Here is an 18,940-nt window from a genome sequence, read left to right as displayed (position 1 = left end):
TTTTCAGATTAGGGATATACATCAGCCTAGAATAAAATGGTACTAGATATCAATATTTATTTTCGGAATAATCTGCCCCTAAACACAGTAGTAAAAATGTCTAAAATGCACCTGGATTTCTTATGGATGAAACCCATAGTCTTCTCATGTCCACAAGGCCACTATTCTATTAGAGACCTACCTCCACAACTCTTTTTTTTTTTTTTTAAAGCAAAGAATTGCTGGACAGTGCTGACACAAGCCTTTAATACCAGCACTAGGGAGGCAGAGGCAGGCAGATCTGAGTTTAAGGCCAGCCTGGTCTACAGAGCAAGTTCCAGGACAGCCAGGGCTACACAGAGAAAAGCTATCTCAGAAAAAAACAAAACAAAACAAACAAACAAACAAAAAACTCTAGGCAAAACAAAAACAAAAGTACTTTTTGTTTGAGGCAGGCCTTGAACTCACTGTGTAACCTAGACAAGTCTTGAATTTATGATCTTCCACCTTGGCCTCCGAGTTACTGGGATTATAGGAAACACTACTAGGTGCAGCTAAAATGTCATTTCTTAACATCCTATAAGCAAACTATCAAAAGTAAGTGGGCTCAAGGATACAGAAATCTCAGGCAATGACTTACTTCAACAGCTACTTAGAAAGCCAAAAGCCTTCCCCCAAAAAAGGTGGGGGGGGGGAGGAATCTTGAGAATCTGAAAGAAGACTATTTGAATAGTCTTTGATTCATGAATAAATTTCATAAGGTGTTGGCCCCACTGCTCAGATCACACAGAGAAACAACACTTGTCTCCTTAAGAGGAGTGACTGAAAAGGTAAGGCAACACTAGGGCTTTCAGCAAGTCCAAGGCACACTAAGTCACCCAGAAACGGTAGCAACACATTTGCTATTTTAAAGCTTACAAAACCATTACATTAGACTATTTCATTTCAGAGTGATATTCAGAGGTTAAGTCATCTGCCTAGAACTGTGTTCATGAGCAAACCCAGAGTCCTAACTTCATATTATATAGGCACAGCTGTTATCTCAGCTCTGAGCGCCCATTTATCAACATCTCTGGATGACTTTCTATTACAAACTTTAGTAGTAACGCACAATTTGGGGCTCTACCTTTATAAACCATAAAACCATTAGCACTAGTAACATTTCCTTCAAACCTTACCGTCACATCAAAGGATGGCTTGAAAAGCTTGTCCTTGGACAGAAACTTTGATGGTGTGTCCAGGTGTAAAGAGGGCTCCTTAGTAAGGGGCTGCCGTACTGGTGGAAAGGTGGGGTCCTGCCCCCTCTGCTGTGAAATGACAGCACGGAAGGCTCTACTCTGAAAGCGATTCATGTCCAAAGGTGTAACCGCCTTTTTTCTGTGAATTTCCAAGTGTGCGTCAGGATGTGCTGGTAAATCTGGATTTGAACTCACTCCATTTGGTATCTTAGTTTCTAAAACTTGTTCTACAAATTGAAAATGAAAAAAACAACAAAACAAAAAACAAATGAGCCATTAATATGAGCCTTTTCTCTCATATGAGGCAAAGTGACATTTTAGTATTTTGTTAGATTTTACATATTGTCTCAGTACACTTTAAACCATAAAGTTATATTCCTACTTTCCAAAAAACAAACCAGATAAACTTGTTTTGAGACAGGTCTCATAAAGCCTTGCAGATGCGTGGAACCTGTTGACTGACACTGCAACAGAACACTGTCATCTACAAAGAGAAGATCACAATCAGGGTTTAACAACAAAAAACAACCCAGGTATTTTATGATTTTGTGTTGGGCTACAGTCAAAGCCATCTTTGTATGAATGCATTCCATAGAACATAGGCTGGACACACATGTATGTGACCCCCCTGCTTCATCCTCACTAGTGTTCTTCAAGTGTGGCTTCAGAGATGTGCCCCTGACTCCAGAAGATATATTAAAATATACAGTGATGAATGGAGAAATGGCCCAGTGAGTAAAGTGCTTACTATGCAAGAATGAAGACCTGAATTCAGGTCTCCAGCATCCAAGGAGAGCTGGGTGCAGTGGTGTAGGCAGGCAGATTCCTGGAGCTCACCTAATCAGTGAGCTCCAGGTTTAGTGAGAGACCCTGACTCTAAAAACAAGATGGAGCATGACAGAGAAAACACACCATGTTGACCTGTGGTCAGACATGCACACTCATACATCACATACACAAATATACTCACACATACACATATGTGTACATATGTGTGCATGAATGTATGTGTACATGAATGTATATATTGAATCAGACACACACATTAAGTGAAACAAATAATTATAAATCCATTCACAAAACAAAACAGTGTATTAACCTAGTCAAAACAGTAAGAAGAAAATTCCCGAAAGATGTCTTTAGAATTAAGTGTAGTCAAAAATTTTGGAAAGTCTAGTGAGCTAGTCTGCTGTGGCAACGGAACATGTCTAGGCCGCCTTGGTAGCAGCTAACAGCTCTCAGGTGCTCCCAGGATGCTGACTGGGCTCTGCAGTCTGCCCAGCAACACTGCCTTTCAGAGGCTGTTCACATCCTCCCATCTCTGCCTTCTCCACTGTTATCCAACATTAAACAAAACGTTTTTGACTACTTCACAGCACGCCCATTGCCAAACAATAAAAGTAAAGAATCCACAGGACTTCCACAGTTCCTGCCTTTATAGTTTATAGTTTGACTGAGACAAGAAAGCAAACCAGCCTCTCTAAGCAACAAGAATCCTACAAAAAGGAGAAAAGTGAAGAGACAAGGCCATAACTGTTAAGTCAAAGAAGCCATCTATCCCAGAGAAAGGGGCATTCAAACTCAAGACAAAGGAAAATAGCTGTGCTGGCTGGTTTTACGACAACCAGCCACAGGCTCGGGAAAAGGGAGCCTTAACTGAGAGTACGCCCACCAGATTGGCCTGTGCATGTTTCCTTGATTGATGATTGATTTGGGAGGCCCAGTTCACTATGGGCAGTACGTTATTGGGCAGTTGGTCCCTGGATGGTAAAGGAAAACAAGCTGAGCAAGCCATAAGGAATAAGCCAGTGAGCGGCACTCGTCCATGGCCTCCGCATCAGTTTCCAGGCTTACCTGAGTGACAGACTACAGACTGTAAGCTGGAATAAATGCTTCCCTTCCCGAGCTGCTTTTGGCCATGGTTCCTTATCACAGCAATAGAAAAGTAACTAGGACAGTAGCCAAGTCGTAAGTTATCTTGTGGGAACATACGAAAAACCCAGATAAGCAGCAAGAGCACATTAGCTACCCAGCATGCTAGCGCAAGCCATAAAAGGAATTAACACTAACTGGGATAGAGGCTCACGCCTTGCACAGCACTGAACTAGACTGTGTGTGCACTTTCCTTTCAGGCCGTACTGACAACAATTGGTACAGTACACACTAAGCTGAGAGATGGCACCACTGACAAACAACCAAGACTCACAGGACCTACCATAAACAATAGCAGAAATAAAAGATTGTGAGGGACCCTAAGGGCTTTTCCAGTCTCACACCCTCCTTACAGCTTCCCCCTCTCACCTGGGGTCAAAGCTAGGCCAAGTTCCATTCACCCACAGGAACATCCTGGAGTAAAAAAATTCTCAGAAAAACAGCAGAACGTACTGACTCATAGTCATCGGACCCCCTGGAAAGTCCTAGGTAGAGTTCAAATGTGTGTCATGCTTGCTAGCCAATAGATTTTAAGGTCAATATGCTTAGGCAATAAGTATGAACTGTTACCTTGCTGATGTAACCTGTGCCACTAAAAAGTATAAAAACTGCTTCTAACAGCCATTCGGGGGTCACCTTCTCGTCACTCGCCTTGAGGACTAATCGAGGGTTGACCCTGATGCGCTTCTTCATTGATCTGCTTTCCGTGTTTCACTCAGGGGTTCTGAAGTAAGCACCACTGACTGAGGTTAGGGTCATACAAATGTTTTAAAGCAAGTACTGGAACATCCCTATTTCAGAAACCATCAAGTTGTAAAATACATAAAAAAAAAACAAGGACTTCTAACCTTGTTTAGGTGCGTTGTCAACCAGAAAATGGTTTTCATCTGCTCTCTTCCCGATTCTCGCAGTTTCTAAGAGCCATGAAATGTTAACTGCCGGCAAACTCCATTTCTTTGCAGCTTCGTATTTGGAACCAGTCGGTTCCTTCACTATAAGATGTGTGCTGGCGAGCATGCCTTTCTTTGCATTGGCTTTGCGAACAAAGAATTCTTGAACACTAAAATTTTACATGGAAATAAAGCAAATGAACACACAATTAGCTCATTTTAAAAAAATAATAGCATGGTTAATGTCAGAGAAACATACTCTGGGTGGTGGCAGTGCACGCCTTTAATCCCAGGACTCTAGAGGCAAGAGCGGCCGACCTGAGTTGGATCAAGGCCAAACTGGTCTACGGAGAGAGGGTTACACAGAGAAGCCCTGCTGTGACTCTACCCCTCAGAATGTTCAGAGTGTTGCTTAAAAGCATTATGCTCATTATGCTCTTAACCTAAAAATATCCCCATTAAATATGAGGTTGGTTAATGGAAATGCATTGATACAGCTGATTTCTACTCTTTTTCAAATGCTACTACGTAATGACCAATGAGGATTTTATAGGAAACTTTTAATTCCTTTATTTCCAAAGTGTTCCTTGCATTCCTTGCAAAGTGCTCCATTTGCCCCGGGTGTGGTGGTGCATGCCTTTAATCCCAGCACTCGGGAGGCAGAGGCAGACGGATTTCTGAGTTTGAGGCCAGCCTGGTCTACAAAGTGAGTTCCAGGACAGCCAGGGCTACACAGAGAAACCCTGTCTCGAAAAACCAAAAAAAAAAAAAAAAAAAAAAAAAGTGCTCCATTTGTATTTCTCGATAAAAACAAGCAATAGATATACACTTAAAATAAGAAAGAGAAAGGAGGTGGGGGGAAGAAGGGGGGAAGAGAAGGAAGAGGAGGAGGCACTGAAGGGCACATACAGTGCTTAGAGAAGCACAATTTAGTAACAGCCTTTCATGGTGACTAAGCCAATGGGGGAAAAAAAAAAAAACAATGCCTGCCCACAGCCTTGCAAGTTTGCCAGATATCCACCTAGCTGTGTATGCCCCAGTATTTACCCATCAACCACATATACAAACAAAATCCTAGGCAAATGTAATTATACACTTTCCAGTAAGCCAAAACAAACAAAACTTGATGCAGTTAGGGTTGCCATAGTTGAGCCCTTGCTTAGCATGTACAAGGCCCTCCGCTTATTGCCTAACACTGTGTGTGTGTGTGTGTGTGTGTGTGTGTGTGTGTGTGTGTGTGTGTGTGTGTGTGTGTGTGTGTGTGCATGCACACTCACTCACAGGCAGGAGATATACTGAAAATATTACATACCTTGCTCCAAGGTGATTTGCTAAGAATACCAAGGAATCTCTTTCTGCTCCCACACACTGACTGAAGGAAATCACACAGTCCTCTAAAGGAGTCACTCCCGACATTACTGAGACTGGTGTGAAGAGGGGATTCGACTTGGGATCAACTAATGTCTGGTTGTCTATACACGTAACCTTTGAAAACAAAAGCAATAAAGCTACTATCAGAAACAAGTGGTTAAGAGAAGCTCAAGTTATAATAGTAGCAATTTTAGTTTAAGGAAAAAGGAATTTTACATAGACTTGAGTATGCTCATTCTTGACATATTCCAAATGATATTTGAAGAAAAATACAGATACCAATCCTTCACATTTGCATATCAAAATCAGTAAGATGGATTAATACAGCAATTGCAAGTTACTTTAAAGAATACTGGTGCCTTAGCCCTGTGATAGCAACTTCTTGATGTTAGTATTAGGATCAAGAAATACAGGTTTGGGCTGGGCGTGGTGGTGTACGCCTTTAATCCCCAGCACTCAGGCAGAGGCAGGCAGATTTCTGAGTTTGAGGCCAGAAGTATAGCCGGTGCATTTGAGGGGGCACAGCAAAAGGAAAAGGAGGGAGAGAAAGTGTCTGCAGCACGGAGGTCAGAGGACTCGTGGGAGTTCTCTCTCCCACCAGGGTCTAGGGCTCAGGCTCGGGTGCTCAGGCTCCCACAGCTCGGGCCTCTACCCACTGGGCCATCCTGCTGCTCTCCCAGGCTAATGTTTTAAAATTGCCGTTGCCCAAACCAAATGCCAATTTAGATAAACAGAACAGGCTCAAAAGTAAACATAAAGACTCTGGCAGCCAATACTCCTTCAAAACAGGGTTCCGACTGCCACAGCTTCTTACCAGCCACGTGTTTGTAACAACTTCTCCCACCGTCACGTCTACCTCACATCCCAGCAGTGGAACCACAGCATAGTCAGCAACAATTCTGCTGGGAAGGGACACAATCTTGCCAGCATGCTCTCTTATGATGTCTACAATATTACATTTATTTTCAACACTAAAACCCAAAACAAGGAAACTCTTCTGGCTAAATAAGCCTTCTTCACGAACTGTAGAGTCATCAAGGATGCAATGACTGACAGACGACTTGTTTTCCTCTTGCACAGAAATGTGAGTGGAATCATCACAGGGCTCACGGTGAGCAGAACCAGGGCAAGGCCCGACTTCAGGCTCTAAAGCTTCAGATAGCTTAGCTTCAACTGGAAAAGAAAAAGGCAAGTTTTCTATTTGACAATTACTAGACTTAAGAGTTTATTTCCCCCTGTCTTGAGAAAAAACAAAACAAAGTTTATTTCCCACCAGCCAAAAATCCACCAACATGGGCTAGACCCAGGCTTCCCCAAACATATGTAGTAGATGTGCTATTTGATCTTCATGCAGGTCCCCTAACAACTGGAGTCAGGGATGTCCTGAATCTGTTGCTTGTCTGTGGATCCCATCCCCCTAGCTGGGTTGCCTTGTCTGGCCTCAGTGGGAGAAGACGCACCAAGTGCAGCAGAGAGTTGATGTGCCATGATGGGGTGATTGATGATTGGAGGGTGGGGGTCCCCCATCTCACAGGAGAGGGGGAATGGGGGACGGGGAATAGGGGCTATGGAGGGGACTGGGAGGAAAGGGATGGATATTGGGATGTACAGTGAATAATAGAAAGAAAAAAAAGAGTTTATTTGCACAGGGTGTGGTGATGCACAGGTTTAATCCCAATACTTGGGAAACAGAAGCAGGTGGATCTCTGTCAGTTCAAGGCCAAATTGGTTTACACAGCAATATCCAAATCAACCAAAGCTACACAGTGATTTTCTAGCAAAGACATGAATGTAAGAGTCTGATAATTTTAATACTTATAAAACTTAGGTTTAAATATACAGTGAAAGGAGACTCTGTATTCATTCCATCTTCAGGTTTATCCCAAATGCTAAGTATCACCATCGTCAATCAGAGAACAACTGTCATGTCTATTCTAAGTATGAAACCAGAGTAGAAAACCAAATTTCCTGAAAAATCACCGTCTAGTAAACATGCTTTGTTTTGTTTCTTTGTTTTGTTTTTGAGACACGGTCTCTCTAGTCCTGGCTGGTCTGCAGCTTGTTATGTAGCCCAGGATGGCCTCAAGCTCCTTCTGCCTCTTTCTGCTTCGCAAGTGCTGAAACTCAAATGTGTACCACTGAATAGATTTAGAAAAATAATAAAAAAATTTGTTTTCCACAATTAAACAATTAAAATTCAATAAGAACTGAAAACTGGCTGGGCAGTGGTGGCACACACCTTTAATCCCAGCACTTGGGAGGCAGAGGTAAATGGATTTCTGAGTTCAAGGCCAGCCTGGTCTACAAAGTGAGTTCTAGGATAGCCAGGGTTACACAGAGAAACCCTGTCTCGAAAAACAACAACAACAAAAAAAAACAAAAAACAAAAACCACACACATACAAAAAGAACTGAAAACTGGGGACTGATGAGATGGCTCAGTATGTAAGAGCACTACTAACTGCTCTTCCAAAAATCCTGAGTTCAAATCCCAGCAACCATATGGTGGCTCACAACCATCCGTAATGAGATCTGATGCCCTCTTCTGGTGCATCTGAAGTCAGCTGTCAGCTACAGTGTACTTAGATATAATAATAAATCTTTGGGCCAGAGCAAGCAGGGTTGAACTGAGCGAACATAAGTCCTAAATTCAATTCCTATAACCACATGAAGGCTCACAACCATCTGTACAGTTATAGTACTCATATACGTAAAATAAATAAAATCTTTTTTTAAAAGAAATAAAATCTTAAAAAAAAAAGAACTGAAAACTATGTCTTTACAACTACAAAGTACATATACTTTATGTAAATTGAAGCCAGCCCTAGTAGAAGAGGCCTGAAAAACCAACTACTCAGAAAGCTGAGGCAGAAAGACTCCAAGTTCAAAATCTACCTGCCTCACGGAGGAAGTCCAAGAGCAGACTAAGCCTTAAAATTAAAAATAAAAAGAGTAACAGCTCAGTGATAGAGCCTACGCCTGAGTCAGCCTCAGCATTGCAATAAGCAATGTAAACAACTAAACAACCTAGCCACGAAGGCCAAAGGCTCATCTATAAACCTACACAGGACACAAACTAGAAAGCGAAAAACAGGAGGACTTCACAGGAATGCTCTTGGCACAGGGGTATGCTCTATTTTCATAAACAAACAGTACGTGACAGTCACCACAAAACCCTATCTTTTGATGTATCAAATAATACACTCTAAAAAGGTTAGTTCTAACTCTTTGTTGGTAATTTACCTTACTACACCGATGAAACTATACGCTGAGACAGCAGTACCAGGAACAGTATTGCATGCAGGAAAGACTTCCGACAGCCCAGTCAGAGGGCCTTTGTTTTCTACCATTACAATTCACACAGAGGTGCCAGAGAGATAGCTCAGAGGTTAAAAGGATGCACAGTTCTTACAAAGTACGCGAGTTCTATTCCTAGCACCCACATTAGACACAAATGCCTGTAACTCTAGCTCCATGAGGGTCTCACCTCTGACCTCTGGCACCAACACACACACAAACACACACCCCAAACAAAAACAGTTCATACTCAACATAGAGCTACTGAGAGCATGATTCAATCATTTGGAGCCTGATGGCCTTGCCTGGTTACAAAGTTACAAATCTAAAAGTTTTTGAAAATAAAATGTTCATAAAAATATGGCAGCTATCATGCATTATCTATTGCTTCTTAACTACAAAAGCTAATCAACTCTTCCTCACCCATCGTGGAGTCGTCATTTCCATACTGAGCAAGCAGATCCTCGTCGGCCTGCTGAAGCCTCTCAGCAGGAACAAGGGCGCTCTTGGAGAATGAGCCGCTCTTGTCTAAGACAGCTGTCTGGTTTCCAGGCTGATCGGAAACTGCAATTCCAGCTGGCTGGTAGTTAGTGTGGATATAGGACTCTTCAGGAAGTATATATCCTTTAGTAAAACACTCCAGCAACCACTTTGCTCCCACTACGTGAGGCCTATAAAAAGAGCAGAGTTAGGCTCCCGAGTAGAAGATCGTCACTCCACTGGCCATCATTCCCACAGCTCCACGCACAGACATGCAAAGCTAACCCAAACCATCCCTGTACCAAGTGCTCTGAGCTGAAGACTGACAGGACCTGTGAGATGATTTGCTCCAGAACTGCCTCACGTCGTCATCATAATCTCCCACAATTACATGAGTTACATCTTCATTTAGTTGATTAAATCGAACTCCACCTCCACTGTTAATAAGCCTTCTCAGCTTATCCAGCTTTCTGCCACTAAAACCACAAAGATATATCTGCAAAGAAAACATTTGCTTTGGATTAACATACTCAAGTTATTTTTTTCCTCAACAGAAACAAATTTAAAGGAAAACTGTATCCACTGTGTGTAAACAAGATACTTCATGTACATTTTGGGATACACATGGAGTCAACTATAGTCTACATCTAATGTGTGCACACACACTAGCAGCTAGCTCCCCTCCACCCCCCACTGCTGGACACCATCACTCACAGCTTTTACATAGGTGCTGGGAATCAAATTTCAGCCCCCATGTTTTCACAGCAAGTGCCTGCCCCACTCACCCATCTCCTCAGCCTAAAACTGGTATTTTAACCACAGCACTGTCATCTCTCAGTAAAAACCTGAAGGAGGGTTGAGGCCGCAGATGAATTACAGGACAAACTGCAACATCTTCTAAATGATGGTGCACAGCTTGCTATAAGATTTTCACTGTGTGTATATGTGTGTGTGTGTGTACATATGTGTGCACATGCACAGGTGTCAGAATACATATATGGAGGCCAGAGGAAAACATGAGGGACTCAGTTCTCTCCTACCTTATGGTCCCAGGAATGGAACTCAGGTCATCAGGTTTGGTGGGTGGCAGAGCTATTTCTAACATACAAATAGCTCCTTAAATTGTAAAGGAGTGACTGCCTGTAGATGAATAATTACAGAGAAACACTGCAGTTCACTGTAAACTCAGGAGCACCCAGGCTTGCATGTTTTCAGTTGGTACTGACCAACCATATGAACTGAGCAAACTCCTCAAGGCTCGGAGCCAACTCCTTCCTACATAGTTATCTTTCCTGAAATTTCTTTTCGACTTGAATTAACCAAAACAACAAATCCAGGAGCTGAGCCCAATGCTTTGAAGAAACATGTGTACAGGGGTTGTAGATGTGAGGGATAGCCGACATTACTTTTCAAGTCTTTTAAAAATTTCAAGTCTTTAAAAAATTTCAAAAAGGACAATCTATTTCCACATGTCCCAAACTATCACCATTACTAGAATACATCCTAGCAAAAATTAGGAATCAAATACTTCCTACATAGAAAAAAAAAAATTCAAAGTTACATCTAGAACTAGTCTGTCCCAAGATCAAAGAAAAAAGATTACACAAAGTGTCGTTCTATCCCACCAGTAAGTTGATAAATCTTAGGAGCGATCACAGATATGTGGCCTTAACAATAAACCTAACTGCCTACTCTGAGGAAAAATGTGTAGCTTCTCACTCCCCTCCTAGCACTGTGTGGGGTGTGTGGGTCTAAATACGCGACACTTCCATCACGGAGCTTCCATGCACACACTGAAAATAATCTTACAAATCTAATCTTTTTCTCTTTTTATTTCTGAGCACTGAACCCAAGGTCTTGTACACAATTAAGAAGGCAGACTTTAAGACCACAGTATTATCTGTCTAGGACTCTGAGAAAGCACATTATTGTATTTAAGTCTTGTACATATACACGTGTGGGCGTGGCGCAAGTACATGTCACAGGACAGGATTACGTTCATTCCTTCGACCACATGGGGTGCTAGGGACTGAGCACAGGCTGTCAGGCTTAGCAACAAGCACGTTAGCCTAAGTGCCCTAAAAATGGATTTTAATCATCTAAGTATTAGCTTCAAGATAATAACCACTTTACTCATGGGGATTAAGTTATATTTTAAATAACATAATGTAACATGAAATGATCACCGTCATTAATGTATTGTAAACAAATGATAAGGATGAACATCTGTAAAGTAGGCGGTAAGGTTTCAGAGCAGACTTAAGAACTCAGCAATAGAAGGGATGAAGCTACAGCCCAGACAGACCCACAGGCACAGCGTGTGTGTGCCAAGTGTCAGCTTCCTAATTTAGTGCAAGGTTTGCTTACGCACATAAGGAGCAAGTCCATCTGTGAGGGGTCTTTGGAGTCAGGCTGAGGGTGTATGGATGTCTGGACCTGTGTAGCCCAAGCTAGCCCTAAACTCAGGTCTCTTATTTGTCCTTCTGACTTTGTTACATAATAAAGACATACCCGACAGCCATCTAATAAGTCTTCAGGAGCTTGAAACATACTGATGTCCAGATTTTCTAGGTTTTCAAGGGAACATTCAAGTTTGCTAGTAGTTGAACCAAACATTGTTTCATTTACACAGCTGCCATTTATGTTGGATATATGGCTGACATCTGCGAGCGTGTGACCTAAAATGTGAAAGGAAATGAAAATTCCTGAGGTAAAAGAGCCATTACCTGCTTCCTAATAAACTAACTTTTCCTAGAAAGGGCTTAAGGCATAAACCTACAAAAATTCAGAGATTTTTACTGAAAAAAAAAATAAAAGTTTCATCCTTTTTTTTTTTTTTTTTTTTTTGGTTTTTTGAGACAGGTTTTCTCTGTAGCCCTAGCTGTCCTGGAACTCACTCTGTAGACCAGGCTGGCCTCGAACTCAGAAATCTGTCTGCCTCTGCCTCCCGAGTGCTGGGATTAAAGGCGCGCGCCACCATGCCCGGCTATAAAGTTTCATTCTTTAGGTGAAATTATATTTAATATTTCCTTAAAGTGGCTTATAGCCCATAAGGCTGGCTTTAAGGTCCAAGGAGGAAGACTTTGCTAAATGGAACTTCCGAAATAAGACCTCAGTATTGACTGAATATGCTAGCCTAGCTGACACATCAGAGTGGCATGTGGATGTAGGGGCATGTGGTTCTCAATCTGTGGGTTGAGGCCCTTTGGGGGTCAAACAACTCTTTCACAGATGTCACCTAAGACCTCCAGAAAACAGATATTTATATTACAATTCATAACAGTAGCAAAATTACAGTTATAGAGTAGCAACAAAATTATTTTATGGTCGGGGTCACCATAATTCGAGGAACTGTAATAAAGGGTCACAGCATTAGGAAGGCTGAAAAGGACTGCACTACCCAGATCAGGACCACATCGAACTTGCCTCAGCCCGCAGTGCTGGCACTGAGGTTATATACCACTGTCCCTGGCCTTTTGTTTTGTTTTCTGAGGCAGAGTCTCACCAAATCCAGGTTGGCTTTGAACTCTTTGTAGCCAAAGAAGACTTTAAACTTCTGATCCCTCCATCTCCAACTCTCAAGTGCTGGTATTATAGGTATGTGCCACCACATCCAGCTTTATAATGCAGTAGTAGTAATCAAAAGGTAATCAAACTCAGGACTTCATGCAGGCCGAATTTTTATGTAATGATTTATAATCATTACAGTAAACCAATACAGAAAATATAGGCTGGGCATGGTGGACACGCCTTTAATCCCAGTGCTCAGAAAGTGGACGCAATCTCAATCTGAGGCCAGCTCAATGATCTACTGCCAGGGACTAGCCTTGGCAGAGAGGGGTTCTGAGAGAAGTAGTGTCTGAGAGCAGCGAAAAGAACAACTCGAAGTCTAATTGTGGGTCCAAGCTGGCAGCCTAGGTTTTGCTGAGATGGCTTTCCAGACTGCTCGATCTCTCAGTCTGAGTGTGTGAGTGTGTGAGAGTTAGTGTGTGTGTGTGTGTGTGTGTGTGTGTGTGTGTGTGTGTGTGTGTGTGTGTGTATGAGTGTGTATGTGCTCTGCTCTGCTCTGGACAGCCTTTTCTCACTATTCTAAAAACTCTGGTTGAGACAGTTCTCTCTGCTAGGAAAAATTCTAAAAGCTATCTGGATAGCTCATGGGTTTTCTGACCATAGTCAGAAAAACTGCTATAAAAAAATTATTTTATCTTCCTACCAAGTTGGAAAATTAAGAAAAATTCTTGCAGAGATGTTTTTGTTCTCCAGAGCTCTCACTAGAGAAAATTCTAAAAAGGATCTGCTACTGCTTTCTGCTAGTTCACATCAGGTAGACCAAAAGCCCAGTTTTTTATTTACATAACAATTCAGTTATTTATTCCAGGTTCCTTTTTTTAATTATCCTATGAATCAGCATCAGTGACTTTTTTGTTTCTTAGGAGACAACAAACACATTTTCTTTTAACATTGCAAAAGAATTCAGAGATCTGCTAGTTTCTTACACACAGATGCTAAACTAGCTAGGTAGAACTGGAAATTATCATTTCAACCACACTTGGACCTAATCTTGCTGTGTCCCAGGAATCTGCCTGGGACATTTGTATCCGCCTGCCTTTGTATCTTTCTGACAAGCAGGCTCATAGTGTAGCTATCTCTGTTCCTTTAGATTCGTGAAGCCCCTCATAATTCATATTGCATCCTTACATTTTTGAACTCACGTATTTAGAGTTCTTTCCCATATCCTTAAGGGCTGTCCTGAAGGTCCGAGACACAGCCACACTCTCCTGGACTCTATTTCTAATTATCATGGAATCATTAAAGTTAACAGGGAGGACATTCTTCAGAAGGAAAGACTCGCCCACTGCTGGTCCAGAAAATACGTACATTACTACACAACAAGTCTTCTACCCACCAGCCATCAACACTTGAGGAGGCCCACACCGGGTCTTGTCCCAGGGGCAAGAACTGTCCCCACCAGGGCCATGCCGGGCTCAGCAATCTACAGAGGGAGTTTCAGGACAGCTAGAGCTATACAAAGAAACCCTGTCTTGAAAAACCAATTAACCAAGCAAACAAATGTGGAGAGGGGCGAACAACTCTTCCCTTAAGCCCATACACTAGTGTTCTTAATCCCCTCTTGTGTGAATTAGGATGTGAAAGAAAGCAATCTCTCATTCCAAAAGGCATACAAAAGAAGTTCTGGAAAGCTGTCTACGCATGGCTATTTTATTTAATTCTACCCAGGGGCAAAGGGAGAAAATAAAGTCCCTACTATATTCCTATGGTCCTGTTAACAAATCAACTCCTTCACTTTTTCCTTGGTGTTTAAGACTGAGTTCCTGGGCTTGCAAGACAAAAGCTTTCCCACTAAGCTACATCCCCAGTCAATCAATTATCATGTGAACAAGTAATTGTTTATTTTAATCTCAAAGAGACTTACTTTCAGCATTGCTCTGAGCAGTGGGTGTTGAAGTATCAGGCACCATCTTTGCTTCTACTCTGGTTTCAGCCTTGTATATAGATTCATCCTGACAAAAGCCTTTCTCAATACTGTCATGAAACCATTGCAGGGTCACACAGTGCACATTCCATCTCCTGGCACATTCGTATTTTTGTCCTGTGTTCATTACGAAAGAAATACAGAAATACATAGACTATATAGTTAGTTCATAGTAAATTATTTTTTTAAAAGTCACTCCAAACAAAAGTAATGATTAAAGCTTACCAGTAAATATATTTACCTTTAAGAATTTTTTCTTTCTTTCTTTTTTTTTTTTTTTTTTCGAGACAGGGTTTCTCTGTGTAGCCCTGGCTGTCCTGGAACTCACTCTGTAGACCAGGCTGGCCTCGAACTCAGAAATCCACCTGCCTCTGCCTCCCGAGTGCTGGGATTAAAGGCGTGTGCCACCACGCCCAGCGAATTTTTTATTTCTTATTTAATGTGTCTGGGTGTTTTGTCTGCATGTATGTCTGTGTACTACTTGCATGTCTGATGCTTAAGGAGGTTAGAAGAGGGTGTTGGACACCCTGGAACTGGAACTACAGAGAGTTGTGAGCTGCCATATAAGTGCTGGGAATCAAGCTAGGGTCCTCTGAAAGAGTAGCCAGTGCTCTTAACCACTGAGTCAAGTTTCCAGCCAACCAGCTTTGGAATAGGGTCTCATTTGTAGGCTTAGTTAGCCTGGATAGACTAGGTTGGACTTATACTCACACAGATCTGCCTGCCTATGCCTCCCAAGCACTGGGACTGAAGACACCATCATGCTTGACATTATTAATGTTGTTTTTTTGGTTTGTTTCTGTTTTTTGGTTTTTTGAGAAAGGGTTTCTCTGTATAGCCCTGGCTGTCCTGGAACTCACTTTGTAGACCAGGCTGACCTCGAACTCAGAAATCCGCCTGCCTCTGCCTCCCAAGTGCTGGGATTAAAGGCGTGCGCCACCACTGCCCGGCTATTAATGTTGTTTAATAAGAACATATAATACAACTGCAGATACCATAAATGTATGCAACGTAATAAATACTATCTTTGACTAGACAAAGATGTGTAGCCCTGATTTCCTGCCTCCTCCTCCTCCTTTGACACCCCGCTCTATGGAGAACTTTTGGTACTCCATAAAGTCAAGGGAGCAGGGCCTGGTAGAGTCTATATTCTGTAAGACAGGAAAATCATACATCTCACAGCAGCATGGCAAACTTGACGAGAGCCTGTCTCCAACAGAAAGCAGGACTAGGGTCATTGCTCAGTGGGAAAGCACTTGCCTAGCATAAGCAAGACCTAGGCTCAATCCCGCATACCTTAAAACATAGTTAATAGATAAACAGACTGCCTTTAGATTGAGAAAAGCCACAGTAACTGTCCTATCATAACCATTACACCAATCTCCTGATCAAGTGACAATTATCAAGTAACTAACAATCACTCTCAAATGCTTCTTATCAAGGTAGCTTAGTAAAACAGTACAAACACAAAGGAGTTACTAAAAATACAGCAAGACTCTTCTTATATATTTGTATAAACCCTAACCCTGATTTTAGGAGTATTAGCAAAACTATTCCCTAGAATAAAATTCCCGAAATATCAAAAACAGTAATAATTTTAAAGTTTCTCAATAGTAAAACTTTACAGAGTGAGTTACAGGACAGCCAGGGCTACACAGAGAAACCCTGTCTCAGAAAAAGAAGAAAAAGAGAAAGAAAGAAAGAAAGAAAGAAAGAAAGAAAGAAAGAAATTCTAGTTCATAGACTAGTTGGAAAATGTGGTAGAGCACTTGCCCAGCACTCGGGAACTCTACCCATACCACCCACCCGCACCCCAATCCAAATGCAGTAATATAAACCAATTCATCCCACTAAGTGCTTAACTAAGCTTCTGAAGTTAGTCATGAGAAAGAATACCACTCAGCTATACATATTTGTTATGCTGTGAAGAGTTTTGTTTTTTTTTCATCAAGGTCTAAGTCAGGTAGTGAAACATCATGGGCAACTTTTGATATTTTATGTTTATTCCATATTCTGGACAATAACAAGGACAGTTCCTTAATTTTTCTAGACTGTGACCCAAACTATCTTCTCAAGAATTTAAAAGGCAAAAAAAAACCCAGATAAACTAAGGCAATGACACATCAGAACACAAGGTGGTCTACAGAGAATTAGTGCTTAAACAGGACTTGCACGCTCAACCACATCTAAGGCATTGTTTACCTTTTGGTTCTTGCACAATGAGGTGTGTACACTCATTCATCTTCAACTGTCCCATGTACTGGCCTCCGTGCTTAGCCGTGAGTTGCTGGACTGTCTTTCTGTGTATTCCATTTAAGCCAGTCACACAGATAATGCAACCAAGAAAAATAGGACACTTAAAGTCTTCCATGTTTACATCAGTGTACTTGGTTATTTTTCTGGAGAAAGTAAGAAGAGGAGACAACTGAGCCCGAGTACTCAGACCGTGCTAGCTCCTACTGCTCTCCCTGTCTGCTCAGTTGCTATTCTTTAGGATCTATAAACATTTTTCAGAAAGGAAAACTGACATTGAGGATTACACTAACTGCTCATCTAGCTCAGTCCCAAGTCTCTAATAAAAACTTGTATTTCAGCAACAGTCCCAAGACTATCTTAAAGAAAGCACTATTAACTCCTAAGTCCTTGCTAATAAATGGGGAGCATTTGGCAGAATTATAAGACTGGATCTGTACTTAAAAACCTAACGTTTACACAGGTTGTCTGGTATAAAACAGACACATTCTTCCATTACTCTTGATAAGTAAAAGGAATGCTTTTCGGCAGAGTTCCAACAATAGTACTGCCATTTTGTTGCCACAATAAGTAGGTGTGCTAAACTTCACCAGGCTGGTACTAACTAGGAAATGTACTGAGTACATGCTGAATAATGTTGAAATAAGTGCAGAAAAATGCCACAGAATGCAGATATAATTCAGATACCCGGATTTATTACTATAAACCCAAGTTTAGGGAAAACAGAAGTGTACCTCCAAACTCCATAAGGTAAACTGTTATCCTGTTCTGATCTCTACATACATCTAATGTCCAGCCCAGTGCAGAAAATAGGCTCGATGTACACGGAATGATCACCTCTCAGCAGATGGCTTACATATATGTATATTAATCTTACCTCTACCCCTCTCTGCACCTCCACCCTACCCAGCAGGGAACAGAGCTGCCCAAGTAGGTACTTTATTCTCCATCTTAATACTGGGGAACAGTATTACACAGTGCAACACAAAAGCCAAACTGAATTATTTTAGATGTATTTGATGCAGAAAAGAACTTCATTATCAAAGCATTTGCCCTCTAGGCACTGCTGAATCTATGGACCATCTCCCCTACTGTCACTGGAGAAATGAACAAAGACCCTGTTTTGTTTCTCAGTAACAAGTCCAGAGATACCATAAAGCTTCCCCATGAAAACCAAACACCGTCAAAACTATCCAAATGCATCATTTTTTCAAACAGACAAAGCATATGAATGTGCCTCACTTTTCTTGTGACTTCTCCCAAAGGGTTTTTATCCAAGAAGGTAGCAAAATAGGCTTCTTCAGATTAGCAGCAACTAAGTACTTTTTGCTCCCAACTTCTCCTGCAATAAGGTGAGTGACTGATACATTAAGGTCTCTGTATACTCGTCCACCCATCATTTGTACGTATTTATGAACTTCTTCCTATAGACCCAAAAGAAAATATGTTAATGCTGGAGAAAACAACAATTCTTCTATTTTAAAAAAAAAAAAATCACGTAATTTTTTTAAAAAAATTTATGTGTATGAGTGTTTCTTTCGCCTGAGTATATGTCTATACATTATTTGCATGCCTTGGAGATCACAAGAGGGCATCAGATAGACCCCCTGAAACTGAAGGTTTAAATGGTTGTGAGCTATCTAGCAGGTACTGGGAACCAAACCCAGGTCCTCTCTAAGAGCAATAAGTGCTCTTACCCGCTGAGCCATCTCTCCAGCCCCCATAAGTATCATTTACTGTTGATAGACTAAACATACAAATGTTTTTTGCTACTAAAAAAAATAAGTAATTATTTTTGGAAAGATGTGTATCAATTTTAAATTTAAAAATCGCTATTTGTAGGCTGGTGATGTAGCTCAGTAGTAGAATGCTTGCCTACCATGCACAAGGCTCTGGGCTCAATCCACAGCCTTCCCCTAAAAACAAAAAAACAAAAAACCTGAAAAGAACTGTTTTCTTGAACAGTCACATACTTTTTAACAATACTTTCTAATCAACCACATTTAT

The 18,940-nt window shown here is 41.4% G+C and overlaps 1 protein-coding gene across 3 annotated transcripts in view; it reads right to left on the bottom strand.

Moving 5' to 3' along the window:
* Topbp1 (topoisomerase (DNA) II binding protein 1) overlaps positions 1–18,940 on the bottom strand; it is a 45,262-nt gene that overhangs the window by 20,578 nt on the left and 5,744 nt on the right. For all 3 annotated transcript variants that reach the window (XM_006511706.4, NM_176979.5, XM_006511707.4), the window contains exons 5-14: positions 18,176–18,357; positions 16,883–17,079; positions 14,621–14,797; positions 11,698–11,864; positions 9,519–9,682; positions 9,130–9,377; positions 6,225–6,583; positions 5,352–5,524; positions 3,998–4,209; positions 1,158–1,444 (exon numbers count right to left, since the gene is read on the bottom strand). In XM_006511706.4, coding sequence (XP_006511769.2) covers positions 1,158–1,444; positions 3,998–4,209; positions 5,352–5,524; positions 6,225–6,583; positions 9,130–9,377; positions 9,519–9,682; positions 11,698–11,864; positions 14,621–14,797; positions 16,883–17,079; positions 18,176–18,357 — 2,166 coding nt within the window. The remainder of the gene's footprint in view (positions 1–1,157; positions 1,445–3,997; positions 4,210–5,351; positions 5,525–6,224; positions 6,584–9,129; positions 9,378–9,518; positions 9,683–11,697; positions 11,865–14,620; positions 14,798–16,882; positions 17,080–18,175; positions 18,358–18,940) is intronic.

Source organism: Mus musculus, chromosome 9 (genome assembly GCF_000001635.26).
Source record: "Mus musculus strain C57BL/6J chromosome 9, GRCm38.p6 C57BL/6J".
Lineage (NCBI taxonomy): Eukaryota > Metazoa > Chordata > Mammalia > Rodentia > Muridae > Mus > Mus musculus.
The sequence above is the reverse complement of the archived record's forward strand: the minus strand, read 5'-3'. Positions and strand labels throughout refer to the sequence as shown.